We start from the raw sequence: 18,011 nt of genomic DNA, 5'->3' as shown, positions 1-18,011 counted from the left end.
CAAGAGTAATGTTTGATGGGGTAAAGGTAAGTCTTTCAGTCCTAAGAATACTGTACCAAGAAGAGAGGTCAAATATCCAGCCAGAGTAAGATAAATAAAGATACACAGGAAAAACAACAGTTCAAAGAAATCATTAAAAGGCAGAAATTAGCATGATATACATGCCCATGATGAGTGTATGTAAATTTCTGACCACAACTTTAAATACTATCAATGCGCTGCACATTAAACTCAAGGTTTTGTTTCTAGGCCACGCGATGTCTTCTTAAACACTCTATACTGACGCATATATGAAATTCATTTTTTATGTTCTCGAGTTGTCTCTGCACAGCATCAGCTGCAGAAACATTTCTAAGCTCCTTTTAGGATTTTGTGAGAGCTTCACAGCTCTATGCTTATTCAAGCATTATCATCTATAAATAAAAAATAAAAAAATCACGCAATCCACAGACCGTGATTTTTATTAAAATGTGTGGATTATATGAGGAGCGATCAAAAAGTTTTGTGGCTCAACCAATAAAAGGCACCTGATTTAAATTTAGCTGTTGTACCCTTCAAGGTTGTCACTTACACATCTGAATTCACATGAATTCATGGAGCAAAACCTCATAAATGTCGAAAAATGACAGGCAATCTCCTGACTGCATTCCTGATCTCATGAGACACTTTAGGGCTTAAAGATTGTGAACTCCTTCGCTGAAGACTGCTGTTTGCTGTCTGTGTCATAACCACTGATTATACTTATCATAAACGTTGGATCACGGGAAGTTGTCCAGAGATATGTATGCAGAGACGACCTTGAAGAGGCAGATGAATTTAATTTACATATTTTCTTCATCTACCTTTTGGTTTATTGTGTACAGAGTCCCAAAACTTTTCATTTTCACATCTTAGTGATTATTTACCATCAAATTCAAAAAATGAGGTTGTATTTTTTTTTTTAATGAGGGTATGAATGGGGAGAAGTAGAAAAAAACAACCAAACAAAAACATGGGAACAAATACAGAAACGCATTAGGTATAGCACACAGAAAGGTCTTACAAGCGATCAGACAACGAGTAAATAAATAAAGGGACTGGACGACTGGAAGAGTGAGACCAAATAAAATCCATGTTTTCACAATGTGTCAGATTGATGCTTTGATACTGGAAAATTGGGAAGTCAAAGGGAGGAGAGATGAGAACTGGAAGATTCCAACTGTTCCTCTTTTATCCGTGCCTCTCTTGCTTCTTTCACCCCTCCCTCCTTTCCTCGTTTCCTTTCCATCCCTCCACAGGATAACAGTGTCAGATGGAACCGGACTCACAGTGAGACGAAGATCTAAGAAAACTGTCGCTCTCAGTACTTCACTGAAGATGACTTGTGACACGTGCACGCACGCACACACACGCTTCTTGGTGGGTGTCAGTGACGACATCACAGGGTCGACGCACCAACACAGCATGTGGCGGAGGAAATTAGGTCATAGCAAACGGTGACACACACACACCCATATATGCACACACATGCATAAAATACATCCAAGAATCTAGCATTGGCCGTTTTCACCAGTAAAACTTTTATGTTTTAGATCTAATAAAGGTAGTTTTTGGAATGTGTTTATGCATGTGTGTGTATATCTGTACTGTGCTTGCATATCAGCAGCAACTTGAATCTGAATCGGTCTTCACCTAATATACACACAATCTGAATTCGTAATTATGTGTGAGAACATGCACTATCATGTGTGTCAGAGTGATAATGAAATCAGTCTGAGAATTTCACAGGACTAGATCTGTGGGCCAGTGCCACGGAGGAGGAGAAGACAGCTATTCCTGAAACGTGAAACTACACATTTTCACGTCCTTCATCTTCGCTCCTCTGAGCCTCTTAATAAACTCATCTTCACCCCTATCTCAAGAATCCCTCCAATCCCAGCACATCAATTAAACAAGCCAACAAGGGCTCAGTGTTGTGGATCTGTAACTGATCTGAAAGTATTTCATATTAAAAAGCAATCTCTTTTGAGATATTGTACAGTAAATTGAATATATTTGATTCCTGTAGATTATGTCAAAGCCATCATATATTTTAGCCTTATCATCAGACTCAGAGCTATGAGACCACTGGTTTGAGAAAAGAAGAAACACTTTAGGACTATACCTGGTGTAGTACTGTCTAGTGCTATATATAGCTTATAATGGGACTGACTGCATGAAAAGAATTCAGATTAGGAGGGAGTTGTCTCAGACAGTGGATGAACTGAGAGGTTGTACTATGGCGCAGTATAAAATAGATAAAGATTTGGAGTCTAAGAATAAATTTATGGATTTGAAAAATGACCGTAACAGTTCCTCTTTGAAAATGATCAAATATAAAGGTGTGTCACCAACCCCTTTATTCATATTCTATCTTACAATCAATATCATGTCAACTAGACACTTGCTGCAGTTGCTAGGAGACAGCTAACTACTACATAAATACCTAACTGTAGTACAGTAACTACTGGGGGTTATAAATCGGATACAAACAGAGGTTTAATTAATAGATGTTAACTGGATTTATTTTTACATAAAATTAAAAGTAGAGAAATTATAGAAGCATTCTTGCATTTAATCTAAATCTGTCAGATCGTGCAGACCAGAGGAGAGGACCCAAATGCAGTTGCATGGACACAGGGGCTAAGTGAAGGCAAGCCGTTTATTTAGGCTGATAGACAAAAAATAATACAAACGTGAGAAAACCAAACAAATTACTAAAGTAGAAAGCTAAACTCGGAAATTAAACACTAGAAACCTTGAACACTTGGAACATAGAAACACATGGGAGGTAAACAGATGCTCTGACAAAGGACCAAGGAAAACAGAGACAATATACACAATGTGGGATGATCAGAGAAGTGGAAATACATGGGAACACAGCAGGAAGAAATTTGCACATAATGAGACAATGGAAGCAAAACTAAAAACCATACACATCAGATGAGGGACTGACCAAATAAAACAGGAAGTAGCATGCACAGCAAGACTCAGACAAGGACACGCAAGCTTGACACTAGGACAGGGATAAACAAACACGAGAGAACACAACAGGCAGGAAGACAAGGACGAAACACAAGAAGAACATGGGAACAGGTAAGGGAGACAAAACCCCAAGACATAACTGGGATAAGAGAGCGAGAGAGAGCAGGAGACACAGAGCATGAAAACAAACAAACATGGAACCATGGCAGACCTAACATGGAAGATGCTAAGGGCAGAACATAAAGGTGAGTGTAAGAAGACAGGAGGAGAACACTAAAAAAATACTAAGACAAGACTGAGGGATTACAAAGTTATTGCAATACTGCCCAGTAAGGTACAAATAAATGAACTGGCATTAAATCAATGCAACAGCAACACAAAAACCAATACATAAAACTGAAATATACCATTTTATCCTGAAACCAACATGGGTTACCATAGACCTGTCTGGACTGTACCTCAGTTTTTGAGAGGAAGGTACAAGAGAATTTCGGCAGGCCGCCAGGCTCAACAGGTTTCTCAAACTGACTTCTGATGTGATACTGGCCTGGACCAGGAACTCCCTGTTGGGAAACAGAAAGTGAAATTTACAGTACATCAAAGGTGAAATTTATCGGGATGCATTTAAGTGATTTGCTAATATTACCTTTCGTGTAGATGTGTCAATAAGAAAAAAAAGGAGAAAAGCTGAGGAAGTGAAAGAAACAGAGGATAGGATGCAAGGACAGAGTTTCTGAGATTTCTCTTTCCTGTATCTCTTATGAATGATGAGCACTCACTGGCAAGGAGATGAGGCTGAAATATTAAGAAGATCGAACAGAAAAAGAGCAGAGAAAAACATGCAGCTAATGATGAGTAACCTGTGAATACATACAGGAAAAAGCCCTTTCTTTCTCTGCTCTCCAATTAAGTCATTTATGTAAAGAAACAGAGCAGAAAAAATAATCACCATTAAGTGTGCACAGTGTTTGTGCTTTTGTGTGACCGAGCTGTAATGGTCATGTCATATGCCAACTTAAGAAGACTACGTAATTTTGAGGCAGCAATCATTGCATCTGGCAAAGCAGCAAACAGCACTCACAGAGAGGGTGACAGTGAGAGGCTAAGAAAACCTGGACACTTTCTTACAATCACACCTACGCACATTTCCACGCTGCCTGATACAGAGCTGGGCATTTTTCTGTCTGTTGGAAAACAACAAGGTTTCTCTGCTGCAGGTGGTTTAACTAGTTCTGCAGTAAAACATCACAGAATTCTTTGGCCATTGTTAGCACTGTGAGAGGGAAGCTCAGTGAACCTTTGGAGCTTCCCCATGCCATAGGACAGCTCAGAGTCTATTAATGAACATTGACTATATTGCCCTCTTATTTCCTTCCCTCGTAATCAAATTTGCCACAGTGTGCTTCACGTACAGTAAGACTGCCACCATTTTCTTAGGAAACCTGTTTTACTGATTTGCAGCGCATACCTATAACGTTTTTTCCACATTTAATAATGATAAGAAGATATGTGCATGTTTTGTCATTCATAAGAATTTGGTTTGCAAAGACTTTCTGAAGAGATTTACAATGCTTTTATTTCATCATTGCATATGCAAATACATTTGCATATGTGCTCAAAAAGAGTCTACAAAGCTGGCTGGTTAAAAACAAATCCAGTAAAATACATGTGTAACTTGAGAGAAAGGAACTCTGTGTAAAGGTTTCTTCATGCAAGTTATTGCCAAGTGTTCAAGAAAAACTGTATTCTACCTGAGCACTCAAAGCACTTTATATAACAGACCTCATTCTCCCATTCATACAAGCACTTTTTCCCCCCTAAGCTTAAATGCTTTCTGTCTAACTTTCACACTCCGATGGATGCATCAGAGAGCAACTCAAGGGTTGCCCAAAGATATCTGCCATGCTGTCTGGAGTAGCCAGGGATAAAACCATCAACCTTCCGATTAGTAGATGACCTGCTCTACAGCCACGCCAACTTTTTACAACTTCTCTATTATTTTAGGGTCTTTGCCTTACAGTATAAAGTACTTTGAGGAGACCGTGGTTGTGATTTGGTCGTATTTACATAAAATTGAATTAAACAGAACTTTAAGCTTTTGTGTAGTGTCTTTGTTGATACAGTTTTAAATCAAACCTTATATAGACATTCTTAATTTTTTATACAAGGATAACAATGCCTTTCTGTCCCAACACACATATTATAATTAAAACACATTTAAATGAACATATTGCATGCCCAATAGGCTCAATTTACAGTTTTAGAGGTAGGTAATCCTGTAAGTTAAACTTCCTGCCAAGAATTCTTCCTTCTTCCCCCCTGGGAGCTGTGCTGCTTCCCTGTTTCTAAATATATCACATGCTGCAAACGTAATATCACCACCCGTGATAACATTAACATGATATTCACAGCATTTTAAAGGTGAACTGACAGTGTAATTTGTATATCCAGGGTTATATCAGACACTGCATGGGTACAACTTTATCTGTTTTTCTTGTGTTTGCAGGGATGCACACTGTAATGGTATCTTAAAGTGGTTTGCTCAGATATTGCCCTAGCTATGTCAGAATGTCTATTTAATGGGTAAATCCTGCACACAGACTCTTAAAGTCTGTAGGACACCAGCAGCCCCGAGCCATTAGAGGCAGACTGTCTGCTGATCTCCAGGAAGTAAAGGTGTTTGTCCTGAGTGTCCCCACTGTGGGAAATGACCCATCTGGTCAGTGTATGTATGTGTGGGAGTACATATGGGTTGACATGTGAGATACTAATGATGACGGATGGAGGTGCAACCAACATGGTTGGGGGTCCAAATACAGCATATAGAACACACAAAAAATACACAGACAGTAAAGTCAGTGAGAAATTTTAGGTAAATTGAAGGTACGTGTTTAAACAAACTGTTTAACGGTTAAATATAGACAAAGAAAAGTGAGGAGAAGTAAAACAGCAATAAGAGGCTGTGAGAGACCAAAGGAAAACAAGTAATGGGAAAAGCATAAATGACGACAAAAAAAACCTAAACGGTGCATTTACCTTTTTTCATGAAATCCAGCCTTCACCTCGCCCTCTCTAACCCACCGATCGGTAAAATAAGGCATCACAGAGCATTACTCTGCCAGCACAGTCAAGTTCATATACAGGTGAATAACTACCCTCTACTCATCCACTTCCAATATATTAGTCTGTAGTAAAAGCTTATGTTTTACTGCCCCCTATGAGATGAACTAGTGAACTGTCTTTCAGCTTAGAAAAATCCATTAGGAATCCAACATATTTACCCGGTTCTCCATGTAAAAATCACACGTTATTTACCTATTAATCAAAGGCCTGTTGTTGAAAGGTACTACCATATACATTGTATTTTAGTGTAATTAAATAATAACATGACATGCTCAAACAGAAGGTTAGAGGACTCATTAGGCGGGGTCAGAGGCAGTGTTCATTTTTCAATCATAATGTGATTATGATGGCTTTACCTTAAATGGTACTTACAAAAGGACCATAACACAGAGATCATTTTTATAATTAAGTGTGATTAGATTTATTTGTGGTCAGCATGCAGCATTCTCAGGGAGAGAAAAAAAACACACAGTGTGACAGTGCTGTTAGTAAGTTTCCTGCCTCAGCTTGTAGCACAGCTCACTTTGTGTGCTCAAGCTTGTTTTTCCTCAGTCTGTTTAGTTCCAAGGTTGGTTAGTGCCTTAAAAATAGCAGGTTCTGCTGTCTTGTTATTTTGTCTGATTTTAGAATAAGACTACTGAAACAAATATGAGAAAATATTGTAAAATATATAAGTAACACAAATAAAATTAAGCCAGTGACTTCAATGTCTATTAATGAGCATAACTGAGCAAGATTATTTAATAATTGAATGGACACATTCAAGTCTTTGTTTTATAAAAAGCATAATTCAACATTATTCTTGTGCTGTATTGTACTATGTTGGCTATTAATTCATACAGTAATAGCTCAAATAACTACAGTGCTGTGAAAAACCTACCACGCCCCATATGAAAAACTAACTGCAAATGGAGAAAACTTTAAACCAAGGAGAAAACCACTGCTGACCAAAAACAACACAAAGCTTCGTCTCACATTTGCCAAAAAACATCTTGATGATTGCAGAGACTATTGGGAAAATATTCTGTGGACTGATGAGACAAAAGCCAAACTCTCTGGAAGGTCTGAGTCCTGTTAAATCTGGTGTAAAACTAATGCAACATTTCACAAAAAGAACATCGTACCAACAGACAAACATGATGGTGGTTGCATCATGGTCTAGGACTGCTTTGCTGCTTCAGGACGACTTGCCATAGTTGATGGAGCCGTTCTGCTCTCTACAAGAAAATCCTGAAATCGAATGTCCGGTCATCAGTTTCTACCTTGAAGCTCAAGAGCACTTGAGATATGCAGCTGGACAATAAACCAAAAAAAAAAAAGTCTGGACTTAAATTCAAATTGGGATGCTTTGGCATGACCTTAAACATGCCCTCCAAAAGTGATGAGAAATAAATCACTGTCAGTTACTGCAAATGCTTGACCTCTGTCAGTGCGCCCCAGGGTGGCTGTGGCTACAATGTAGCTTGCCATCACCAGTGTGTAAATGTGTGTGTGAATGGGTGGATGACTGGATATGTAAAGCGCTTTGGAGTCCTTAGGGACTAGTAAAGCGCTATATAAATACAGGCCATTTACCATTTACCATTTGACTGCAGTTCTTGCTAGCAAAGGTGGCACAACCAGTTATTAGGTTTAGGGGCAATTACTTTTTCACACAGGGCCAGGTAACATGTAAGTGGAACTGGATATGGAAGGGGAGAAATACTTGTTTATGATACTGCATAAGTTAGTTGTTGTCAGCATGTGAGCATTTGTGTGTTAGTGTTTTGCCCACTGTTTTCACAAGCCACAGCTTTATTTTTCAGGTTTACTTTGATCAGTCATTTTGTGGCAGCAACAAGAAACTTGTCTTAGCCAAAATGATCCTATAACTAACTGACAGATACATGTCCAAAAACTAAAAGACTGAGGGACCAGTTCGTGAGCATAGTGGAGTAGTCATCAGCTAAAGAGTCAGTTTAGCTGATGTCTTTACAAAAAAACTGTAAAGACCAAAAACAAAGATGAAAGGAGAGTGAATATCGCACTGACGTTACTGGAGTAAATAGAGACGTGGCTCAGTAAACGTTGTTCTGTGTCTGCTTGATGTCTGCTACTGCGTTCACCACTAGGCTAACAGCGTGATAGCACTGGAAGGTGCTGGATTTTGCTGACATTTTAATTATCACTTGTGACCAGAATGGCCACTCTTTAGGATAATCATTTGGGTTACTTAGAATGTGAATCTCCTGTCACTTAAAGTTGGCTCCAAAATCAAGTCAATCCCCAGATGCTCAGTTTAAAACTTTACTTGCTTGATGCAAAAAACTGTTTTGGATTCTATGGCTAATTCTCCTCTTTATTCCCACTTTCTTTTTTAATAACAAACTGGTTTAAACTGAACTAAGAAATAAAAATAATCAAGATCATGTGCATCAGCACTGTGTGACATATGGGTGCCAACCAGAGGGAGTTGTGTGTTTGCTAGGTGTCACCTCAGCTGATTCCAGTCATTGAACTAGACCTCTTGACTGTGTTGGCAGTGTTTGTGAGCATTTTTATGCATTTATTGGAAAAATTATATGGCTTGTATTTACTGTAGTGATCAATGCCACCTTGGCTGCATCAGCCTTTTCCATACAGTTTGTGAGCTCAGAGTTTAACCTTGATTCATGCCCTCTAAACCTTTTTTTTTATCATTGATTTAAACCTGTATATATAGAATCAAAGGGATACAAAGTCATGCCAACCCACCTTCTTTTCTGCCTGCATGGGCACAAGTTCATGGTAGCGAGGGATGGCAAGCTCAACTCTGCCTCTCTGATCCTTTTGAAGGTTCACATTCTCGTACTGTGTTTCTGGGACCCTACAGGAAAAAGAGGCAATGACAATGTCTTTCAAAATAGAAAACATAGGCAAACAAGTATAATATATACAAATAGTGAGGGGGAGGTGTTCAAAAGCATACAAAATAGAACAGAAAAAATGAGAATTGGGGAAAAAATATACTGACTGAGTGGCAAAGACAAATGTGGAGTGGAAAAATAAATAGAAAGAGAACAGCAAAGCAAAGAAAGTGGGAAGCAGGGGAGAAGAGTGGAAAGTTATAATCCATAGTAATGGAGCTCATAAGGATGAAATGTATGTAATAACTGTAACAGGAGCAAAGACTGAATATACTGTTATTTTGAAACATTTCCAGTAGTCACATGTGTGCCACAGACATGGCTGTGTGGATGTTTTAATGTCTACCTGCACCAGTAAACCACCTTCCTTTTTATTACTTCTGCTGCCAAGGGACAATGATGCTCGAATGGTTTGGGTTCTGTTTGATCAGAAGGTCAGAGTTTCAGCCCCAGCCACCACTAAAATTAACCAGCTGAACCCTTTAGCAAGGCTGCTAACCCTTTCTGATAAAGATGTACCATATCATCGCTGACACCAGCTGTCTAACAACGGTGATGCACAGTCAAAAGAATTACACTGTGCTGCAAAGGAAACGTGACAAATAAGGGCTTCTTCTTCTTCTTTTTCTTCTAAGTCAATTCCTTTATGAATAGCTGAGCTGAGTGTGTGCCCACCCGTGTAGAAGTGCTTAGTAAGCGCCATTCTCTGTGGCCATCAATAGAAATGGTATTTGAAAAATGTCAACTGTAATGCTCCAGCTATAGGATCAAAGTAATATTTCACTTTGGAAGAGTAGCCTCTCTATTCAGCACACATCTTGGTAAGAGTTCAAGAGCAGTGAACATCTGAGATCCCATGCAGGGTAGAGTCTTATCTAACCACCAGCTCCTTGCTTCAAGATGTGAATTTGTGAATTTAAAATATTTTCCAACCTACATTACCCTGAAAAGAAGACCAAATAATCTCCATAGCAGTTTTATTTTTAAGGCAATCTTTCTTTTTAAGTGTCTTTTCAAGTTACATGCCTGGATTGTTAATTAGCTGTTCATGGGACTGTTTCTGCTCTTCATCCTCTCGAGGATACTTGAGGGTGCATGGGAGTTTGCCCAACCAGTCTACATGTGTTTTGTGGACTTGGAGAAGGCATTCGACCGTGTCCCTCGGGGTGTCCTGTGGGAGGTGTTGCGGGAGTATGGGGTGTCTGGCCCATTGCTACGGGCCATTCGATCCCTATACAACCGTTGCAAGAGCTTGGTTCGCATTGCCGGCAATAAGTTGGACTCGTTCCCGGTGGGTGATGGGCTCCGCCAGGGCTGCCCTTTGTCACCGGTTCTGTTCATAATTTTTATGGACAGGATTTCTAGGCGCAGCCAAGTGGCGGAGGGCTTTCGCTTTGGTGGCCTCAGAATCTCATCTCTGATTTTTGCGGATGATGTGGTTCTGTTGGCTTCATCAGGTGAGGGCCTCCAGCTCACACTGGAGCGGTTTGCAGCCGAGTGTGAAGCAGCGGGAATGAGGATCAGCACCTCCAAATCTGAGGCCATGGTTCTCAGCCGGAAAAGGGTGGAGTGCCCACTCCGGGTCGGGGATGAGTTCCTGCCCCAAGTGGAGGAGTTCAAGTATCTCGGGGTCTTGTTCGCGAGTGATGGGAGAAGGGAGCCGGAGATCGACAGACGGATTGGGGCTGCAGCTGCAGTAATGCAGACGCTGCACCGGTCCGTCATGGTGAAGAGGGAGCTGAGTGTAAAAGTGAAGCTCTCAATTTACCGGTCGATCTACGTCCCTACCCTCACCTATGGCCACGAGCTGTGGGTAGTGACCGAAAGAACGAGATCGCGGATACAAGCGGCGGAAATGAGCTTCCTCCGAAGGGTGGCTGGCCTCTCCCTTAGGGATAGGGTGAGAAGTTCGGCCATCCGGGAGGGGCTCAGAGTAGAGCCGCTGCTGCTCCACATCGAAAGGAGCCAGCTGAGGTGGTTTGGGCATCTGACAAGGATGCCTCCTGGGCGCCTCCTGGGTGAGGTGTTCCAGGCATGTCCCACCAGGAGGAGGCCCCGGGGCAGACCCAGGACACGCTGGAGAGATTATATCTCTCGGCTGGCCTGGGAACGCCTTGGTGTTCCCCCGGATAAGCTGGAGGAGGTGGCTGGGAAGAGGGAGGTCTGGGCCTCTTTGCTTAGGCTGCTGCCCCCGCGACCCGGCCTCGGATAAAGCGGATGAAGATGGATGGATGGATGGATGGATGGGACTGTTTCTAGCAATGATGTGATACTCACAGTTCGGGGTCATATTGTCCTGGAGCTGGTCCCACATCCACCTTCTCCTCAGATCTCCTCCCTGTCATGTTGCCAAAGTGGATTCCTTTATATTTCTGTGTAGAACTCGTCTCCTGGAAATAAGAGAAGAGAAGAGAAGAGAAGAGAAGAGAAGAGAAGAGAAGAGAAGAGAAGAGAAGAGAAGAGAAGAGAAGAGAAGAGAAGAGAAGAGAAGAGAAGAGAAGAGAAGAGAAGAGAAGAATATTTGTCTTCCAGCCCATATTCTTGGAGATTGAAGGAAATATGAAATTATGCCAGGTGTAGATCCTCTATATTTTATAGCTTGCACTTCCATTTTACAGCTTAACTATTAAGAAAGACTTCTCTAGTGGGTACTAGTCTGCAGTATTTGAGGTAACATTTGTGAATTTTTCTCAAAAACAGCCTTCCCTTTCCCTCTCTCTCTCCCTGCATTTTTACCTGCATTTACCCAGTCTGAGACTTGCTAATCAATATGCAGAATAAATAACTCAAAGCTGACAAAGCAACCCAATTTTAACTTACAGATGGCAAAAAAAACCAAATAAATTTCAGCAGTGGAAACAAGTTTGCATAAGAGCCACAGAGGGAAGATTACACTTTGTTGAAAACAACAATGGTTGCACAACAACATCTATATTTGAAACTAGTATGAAAGCAGTCCCCTTCACACCAACACTGAAACGATCAACACCTCACACAGCCACTCGATATTGGATTCTTTCTCTGATTGATATGACATTCTGTGAATGAGCTAAAAAAATAAATAAATAAATAAACTAAATAAATAAAAATTAATGCAACTAATAGCTAAATTATTGTTTGCACTCTTGTACCAGCAGTGAGTGTCTTCTAACTGAGAATGAGAAGGGAGTAGGGCGGAGGAAAGAATGATGTTATTTGTTTAAATGGTGAAGATTCATGACCGATATTAAGATATTCAAATGCTTTTTTGTGTCCTATATATGCACACACATGCCAATAAGCGCTGATATTATATTACATATTAATAAATACATGTATATATATTATTAATCTAAAAACTATGCATCTATTTTCCTGTTTAGATTGGTGATAATGTATTGGTTACAGTATCATCAATCCCAAATTCAAACAATTATCTGCTGCTGCCTCATTCACAAGGAGTCGCCATAACAGAGCAGCTTATATGATTAAGCTGATTTTTTTACCCAGTGCCTTTCCTGACACAATACCCAATGGATGGACTGTAGCTCTACTAAATATAAGAACAGATTAAATGTTTTACAGCATTCTGTTCATAATATGTGATTCATATAAGTAGCCTTCTTCGCAGTTTGGTCTTCAATTCAAATAATACATGTTTCTGACAATGGCATAAGTCTGCTGCTTGCAGCTCAAAACTGAACACAGAAAAAACACAAAAAAACTTTTGCTAGATTTAAAAAAAAATCAAAGCTGCAAACATTTTTTCATTTCTCTTTTAACTTCTTCCTTGACCCAACTGTCTGTGTTTATTATGTGAGGCAGGTTATGGAGGTACTGCCAGGCAGTCTTAAAAAGTTTCAAACTCTGTGTGGTGCCTGTCTCCTTATTTCAACTTTAACAGTGACTGGAGGACAAGATCTGAGGTTAGGCCCCCTATGATCCCACAATCAGGTTTCAAGGAAGGGAGATAGGTAACAAGGATGTTCAAAAAAAAGCAACACTCTACTGCATACAGACACAAACTATGATGATTTCGCAGCCGGCACTGAACTCAGAGTCACAAATTGCCTATTTATGTCAAGGAAAGCTTTTAAAAGCAAAAACAACATTGCAAATAGAGGGCATAAAGATGTGCATTCAGATATGATGAAATGGAAAGGCAAGATATGTATTATTTAGATAAAAATTTGAAAAAGTAGACTAGAAAAAAGGGCTGGTAGGGCTGTTTTTGTGGCAGGTTCAACACATTGAAACTCCTAATTGTGTGTTACGTAAACTTATCCACAATGTGCCAAATGCTGATTATGTGTAAAATGACTAATGCATTATGTTAGGACCCTGATTGTATGGTGTATTATGGACAAACTATCATTCTCATAGGCTTTTAAAAAAAAAGAAAAAAGAAAGAAATTAAAAAAGCCTGCTGGTATAAAATAAAATAAGAGGTCTGACAAGTGATACAAATATCTGACATATTAAAAAGAACAACATAAATAAAGACGTTTCAAAGTGTGAAATCAACAGAAGGGTCTGATTTTTTTATCTTTTTGGTGTATTTTGCACCACAAAGGATTGCGTTGCAAATCCTTAATAATAATTTACACCATGAGAGTTATGATCAAAACTCTTAGTCTTAGTCATTGTCAGCTATAAGGTCTAACTGGTAAATACATTAACAATGGTCTGCCATAGCACACTGAAGCATGTTTCCTGGTTAAATCAGAGAACCGTGCTGATATATTGCTTAGATTTTTGTAATAACAGCAAGAATGACTGACTAGAAAAACTGAGCCATTATGTTGAATGTGCACTTATTTTTCTGCTTTGTGAAATAATGGTGATATAACACTATGAAAAATAATGTATATTTTCATATGTTTTTAGAAAATAACATAAAAGATATAAAATGTATTTTTATAGGTTCTTATGTAATGGCTTTACCTCTTTTACTTATCTGTCTCACTAGAGATCAGTTGGGCTGTCAAGTAAAATAAATCTGACATCCCTGGTTCATAACACGACTTTTGCCCAGTAATTTGTCATCACATGTCCTGGCTATCATCAATAAGTGTTCACAGAGCATAACTTGACATGGTGACGATGCTGTGCACAGCTGAAAGCTGAAGAAACAAAGCAGCAGATATTATACAACAGATTTTGGGGTCTGCAGAGTCTGCATTCCACATCACCATCTGGATGGCTGTTAATCAACTAAATTTAATACTGCACAATACTGTGAACTAACAAAATATCAAGTGGTTCTTACTGCATTATTCATGGATTTAACATATGAACCATCATATGTACTTTAACCAATATATCAGTGAGAAATCTGTAATATGCAGCTTAGCAGTCTGACTCTGATCCTGTGTACTATGTTGATTTGGCCAATTTAATACACAGCAGTCAGTCGATGTTGTTTCGTAAATACAGAGTCCAATCATATCTGTAAATAAAAGTGATTAAACATGTTTTTGTGCTTCTCAATAACACAAAGATAAAAAAAAGTTTTGTTCTTCTGATGTCTTTCTAATGTCTTATCATTCAGAGATTGTTCCAGGCACTTTGAAGTTATGTCCTCAGACAACCACTTAATTCTTCCTCTGCACACTTTTGAACTCAGTCAGAGCACGGGGTGGGGGAAGTGTTTGAGTTTAAAGAAATAAGTGTGTCAGACGGATGAACAGAGGGAAGGAGACAGACAGATACCGAGGTCGAACCTTCAAAGGGAGAGCAACAGAAGCTGAGTCAAAGGAGAAAAAAAAAGAAAAAGAGCCATGGATGGATGCACTGCTGATAGCCCTAAATCACAGCACGCCTCTGTGCCTGCGCCGGTGTGTTGACACAACCTCGGCCAACACTCAAGGACGCTGTTGACTTCCTCAGGTCATTAACAGATGAAAAATTACTTAATTGAGAGCCAGACCAGCAGGCGTGTGCATTATTTTAAGTGAATACAGTAATATAGCTTGAAGAATAATTACTAATGGCTCTCTTTGTTGGCATGTAAAATGGATGAGCATTGGTGCACTGTGGCTTTTTTAAAGTGGAGCTGCATTCATTAGCTATGGAAATGGTTTTTGGGCCAAGTGAATGAGGTGGGGTGGGGGTTCAGCGGTGCATTAGATCTACCTAACACTAATGGATGTTGCCTCATGGAAGAGAAAGTACACTCAGACACATACTCGTGCTGATTAATGAAAGCACACATGCATTCACAAATGAGGGTTTCACCTTTTCTGATGGATGAATGTTCAAACTTCAACAGGACTTCGAAACTGTCTGTGTGTATTTGTCCTTACCAGCAGCGGACTGTAGTAGGCTGGCCCCAGGGTTGTGTCCTTAGAAGGGGGTTGTTGCTTACGGAGGACACCCCGGGCATCCTCTTCATAGCCATAGGCCTGGCCCGGGGAGGGAATGGATGGAATGTCTGACTGAAGAGCTAGCTGGAGACCTTTAGCCTGCAGCCAATGCAAAGAGGGAAAAAAGGCAGGAGAAAAGCAGAAAGGGTAAAGCAAAAAGTCAGGGTTTCTGTTGGAAAAAAATGCCCTGGCTTACAAAGCAGCTGAGCACTGCCTGGGGCCAATAAAAGACGAGACTGAGAGAAGGACAGAGTGAGAGGGAGAACCATAAATGAGGGACAGAAGATCAGCAAAAGATAGTGAGGGCACGATGAAGAGAAAAAGAAGTAAAAAGTAGAACTGCACTAGTGCAATAGAAACCAGAGATACTGAGGGAACATACCAAAGAAATCGAATGAAAAAAATGCCAGGAAGTTTTTCTACTAACTTTCTGGGATCTGGGAGTAATGTAAATGTACATTCTTGCTTTTTAGTTAATTACAACTAGCATAAAAAAATAAGACGCTCGCGTTCAGCTCTGGAGGAGCAAGTTTCAAACGCACCAAGTTAGGTATCCACTAATATCCACAGATAACAGCTTGTAAAGCACTTACTTATAGCTGATTTTTGCATATATTCTTGAAAAAATTACAAAAGGGATAAACAAGATACTGTGTCATTCAATACCATTATTCCATAGTTCATATATGATATAGAATGCGAGTTTGTAAGTGCACTCAACACTCAAACCAGCACAAACAGGATGAAGAGTCTTCTGTACCAGCTTTGGATTGTGCAAGTCTCTTCTACTTGCTTTATTCTAAGAATAGCAGTATTAAAATGGGTATTACGCCTGCCAGTGGGATTTTGCCCAAAACTTCCTGTTTATGTACACCAAACACAAAGAGTTAGAAAAGTTTGAAAGGCCAAGAAATAACAGCACTAAAGTGGATATGCAGGCATATTCAGCATTATACAGCCATTGCCATCTATGATAACTGAGTATTTCAGAAGAACAGATGTATGACATAATACAATAAAAGTAGCAAGTGTCAGCACTACTCATGTACTATGCCCTCCTATCTTCAGCCATATGCTTACCACTTTGTTGCCAGGCCTTCCAGGGTGTCCTACATTAGCTGTCACAGCCCTGTGTGCCTTTTTTGAGGCAGGAGACACATTGTAGGCCCCAGGGCCTGGAACCTCTGACACCACATCCTCAAAACGCTTGGAGCGGTTCTGAAGACTGCTGCCACCATGGACATTTAACTGAAGAGACAAGGGTTCAACAGAAAGCCAAGCAAAGAGAGAATAAGGCTGGTATCAAAAAATATATTTCTTAAAATATTTGTTTTAAACCATGGACAAGCAACATCGTCATTTAGCTTTTGTAAATTAAATGGATCACTCACCTTGACAGGTGAGCAGTCATAGTGTCCAGGTCCTAGTAAACTCTCACTGTCTTTGGAGAATATTGATTGCCTGGCACTCAAGGAAAGGAATGGTGCATAGCCATCTGCAACAGTGAAAATTTTCCCAAGGTGAGATATACAAATGACTGCAAGCTTGCAGGACGCTTTATTTTCTAATACACTTATGTAACTGTGAAACAACAAAGCAGCAGGAAAATTTTTTGCTTACATATTGAGTTATACTTCCAAGACATATTAATTTAACTTTTATCAATTGAAAGTGTATAAGCAGATTCAAATCTGTAAGCCTAGATATTCGACGTTCTTTCTTTGCAAGCTAGTTAAATTTAATTTAAGTTAACTTAAAGTTTTACAGTTTTCTGAAGAAGAAAAAAAAGATTTTGGAAGGACAGATATTTTTCCTTGTAAGTACCTGATATCTTGTAACTGGACTGGCTCACATTGTATGATCCGGGACCAACAGCAGACGATGCACCCCCTGCTGTCATGAAGGTCACTCTTGGAGCCCGTCCGTACATTTTTAACTCACAGAGTGGTAGTCTCGCTAAAATTTAATTACACAATAAATACTCCTTCATATTCTGCCATAGGGTGTAGCTGTATTTTCATTAAATTATGCTGCACCAAGGTTAAAAAATGCCTGCCCTGTGCTCCCCTTTGTCAGGACTGCGCTGGTTACTTTGCCAGCATAGTTGCTTGGTTACCACATATTGTTACATGGCAACTGCAGACCGAACACACACGGAGGAGGAGAAGTAAGCAGAAGGACCACAGAGACAAGACAGGCGAGTGAGAGACGTGGCACTCTGAGAACTGAAGTTCATGGGAGAATTCAGAAGAAGAATACAAGCTCCTACATATTTATATCTGTCATAGTACCAACTGCTCTCCAAGTGGAACACCTGCCTTTCTCTTCTCCTCTTGCTGTTCTATTTTTCTTTCTCTCCCTCTTGCGTGGTTGTGCAAGTGAGCATTAATTTTGCTCGCCTCCTCCCGGAGTGGGCGTGGCTTATCCAAGTTCCCGCTGCAGCACCTGTGGGCCATTATTCGCTCACCTGTTGTATTTAAGTCCAGCTCGTTCCGCTGCTCGTAGTTAGTTCGTTTACCGACCCAGTGTAGCAACATAGCTGCCTCGTAAGTCTGTCTGTCGTTCTCTCTGCTCTCCTACTGGACGAAGCATATCTTCGGAACATAAAGACAACCTGTGAGAGTAAACTAAGAAACGTGTTTTTGACTTGAGGAAA

The 18,011-nt window shown here is 40.0% G+C and overlaps 1 protein-coding gene across 2 annotated transcripts in view; it reads right to left on the bottom strand.

The window, feature by feature from the left end:
* stpg2 (sperm-tail PG-rich repeat containing 2) overlaps window positions 1-17,736 on the bottom strand; it is a 70,072-nt gene extending 52,336 nt beyond the window's left edge. Inside the window, exons 1-7 of one of the 2 annotated variants that reach the window (XM_006789721.3) lie at window positions 17,180-17,736; window positions 16,747-16,850; window positions 16,436-16,603; window positions 15,296-15,454; window positions 11,289-11,401; window positions 8,860-8,971; window positions 3,447-3,566 (exon numbers count right to left, since the gene is read on the bottom strand). In XM_006789721.3, the coding sequence (XP_006789784.2) occupies window positions 3,447-3,566; window positions 8,860-8,971; window positions 11,289-11,401; window positions 15,296-15,454; window positions 16,436-16,603; window positions 16,747-16,850; window positions 17,180-17,285 (882 nt within the window). In that variant the 5' untranslated portion in view covers window positions 17,286-17,736. The remainder of the gene's footprint in view (window positions 1-3,446; window positions 3,567-8,859; window positions 8,972-11,288; window positions 11,402-15,295; window positions 15,455-16,435; window positions 16,604-16,746; window positions 16,851-17,179) is intronic. The other variant, XM_006789722.3, reaches the window with a different exon arrangement.
* Window positions 17,737-18,011: the final 275 nt, after the last annotated feature.

This window comes from Neolamprologus brichardi, chromosome 12 (genome assembly GCF_056152115.1).
Source record: "Neolamprologus brichardi isolate AB-2024 chromosome 12, ASM5615211v1, whole genome shotgun sequence".
NCBI classification, from domain to species: domain Eukaryota; kingdom Metazoa; phylum Chordata; class Actinopteri; order Cichliformes; family Cichlidae; genus Neolamprologus; species Neolamprologus brichardi.
The sequence above is the reverse complement of the archived record's forward strand: the minus strand, read 5'-3'. Positions and strand labels throughout refer to the sequence as shown.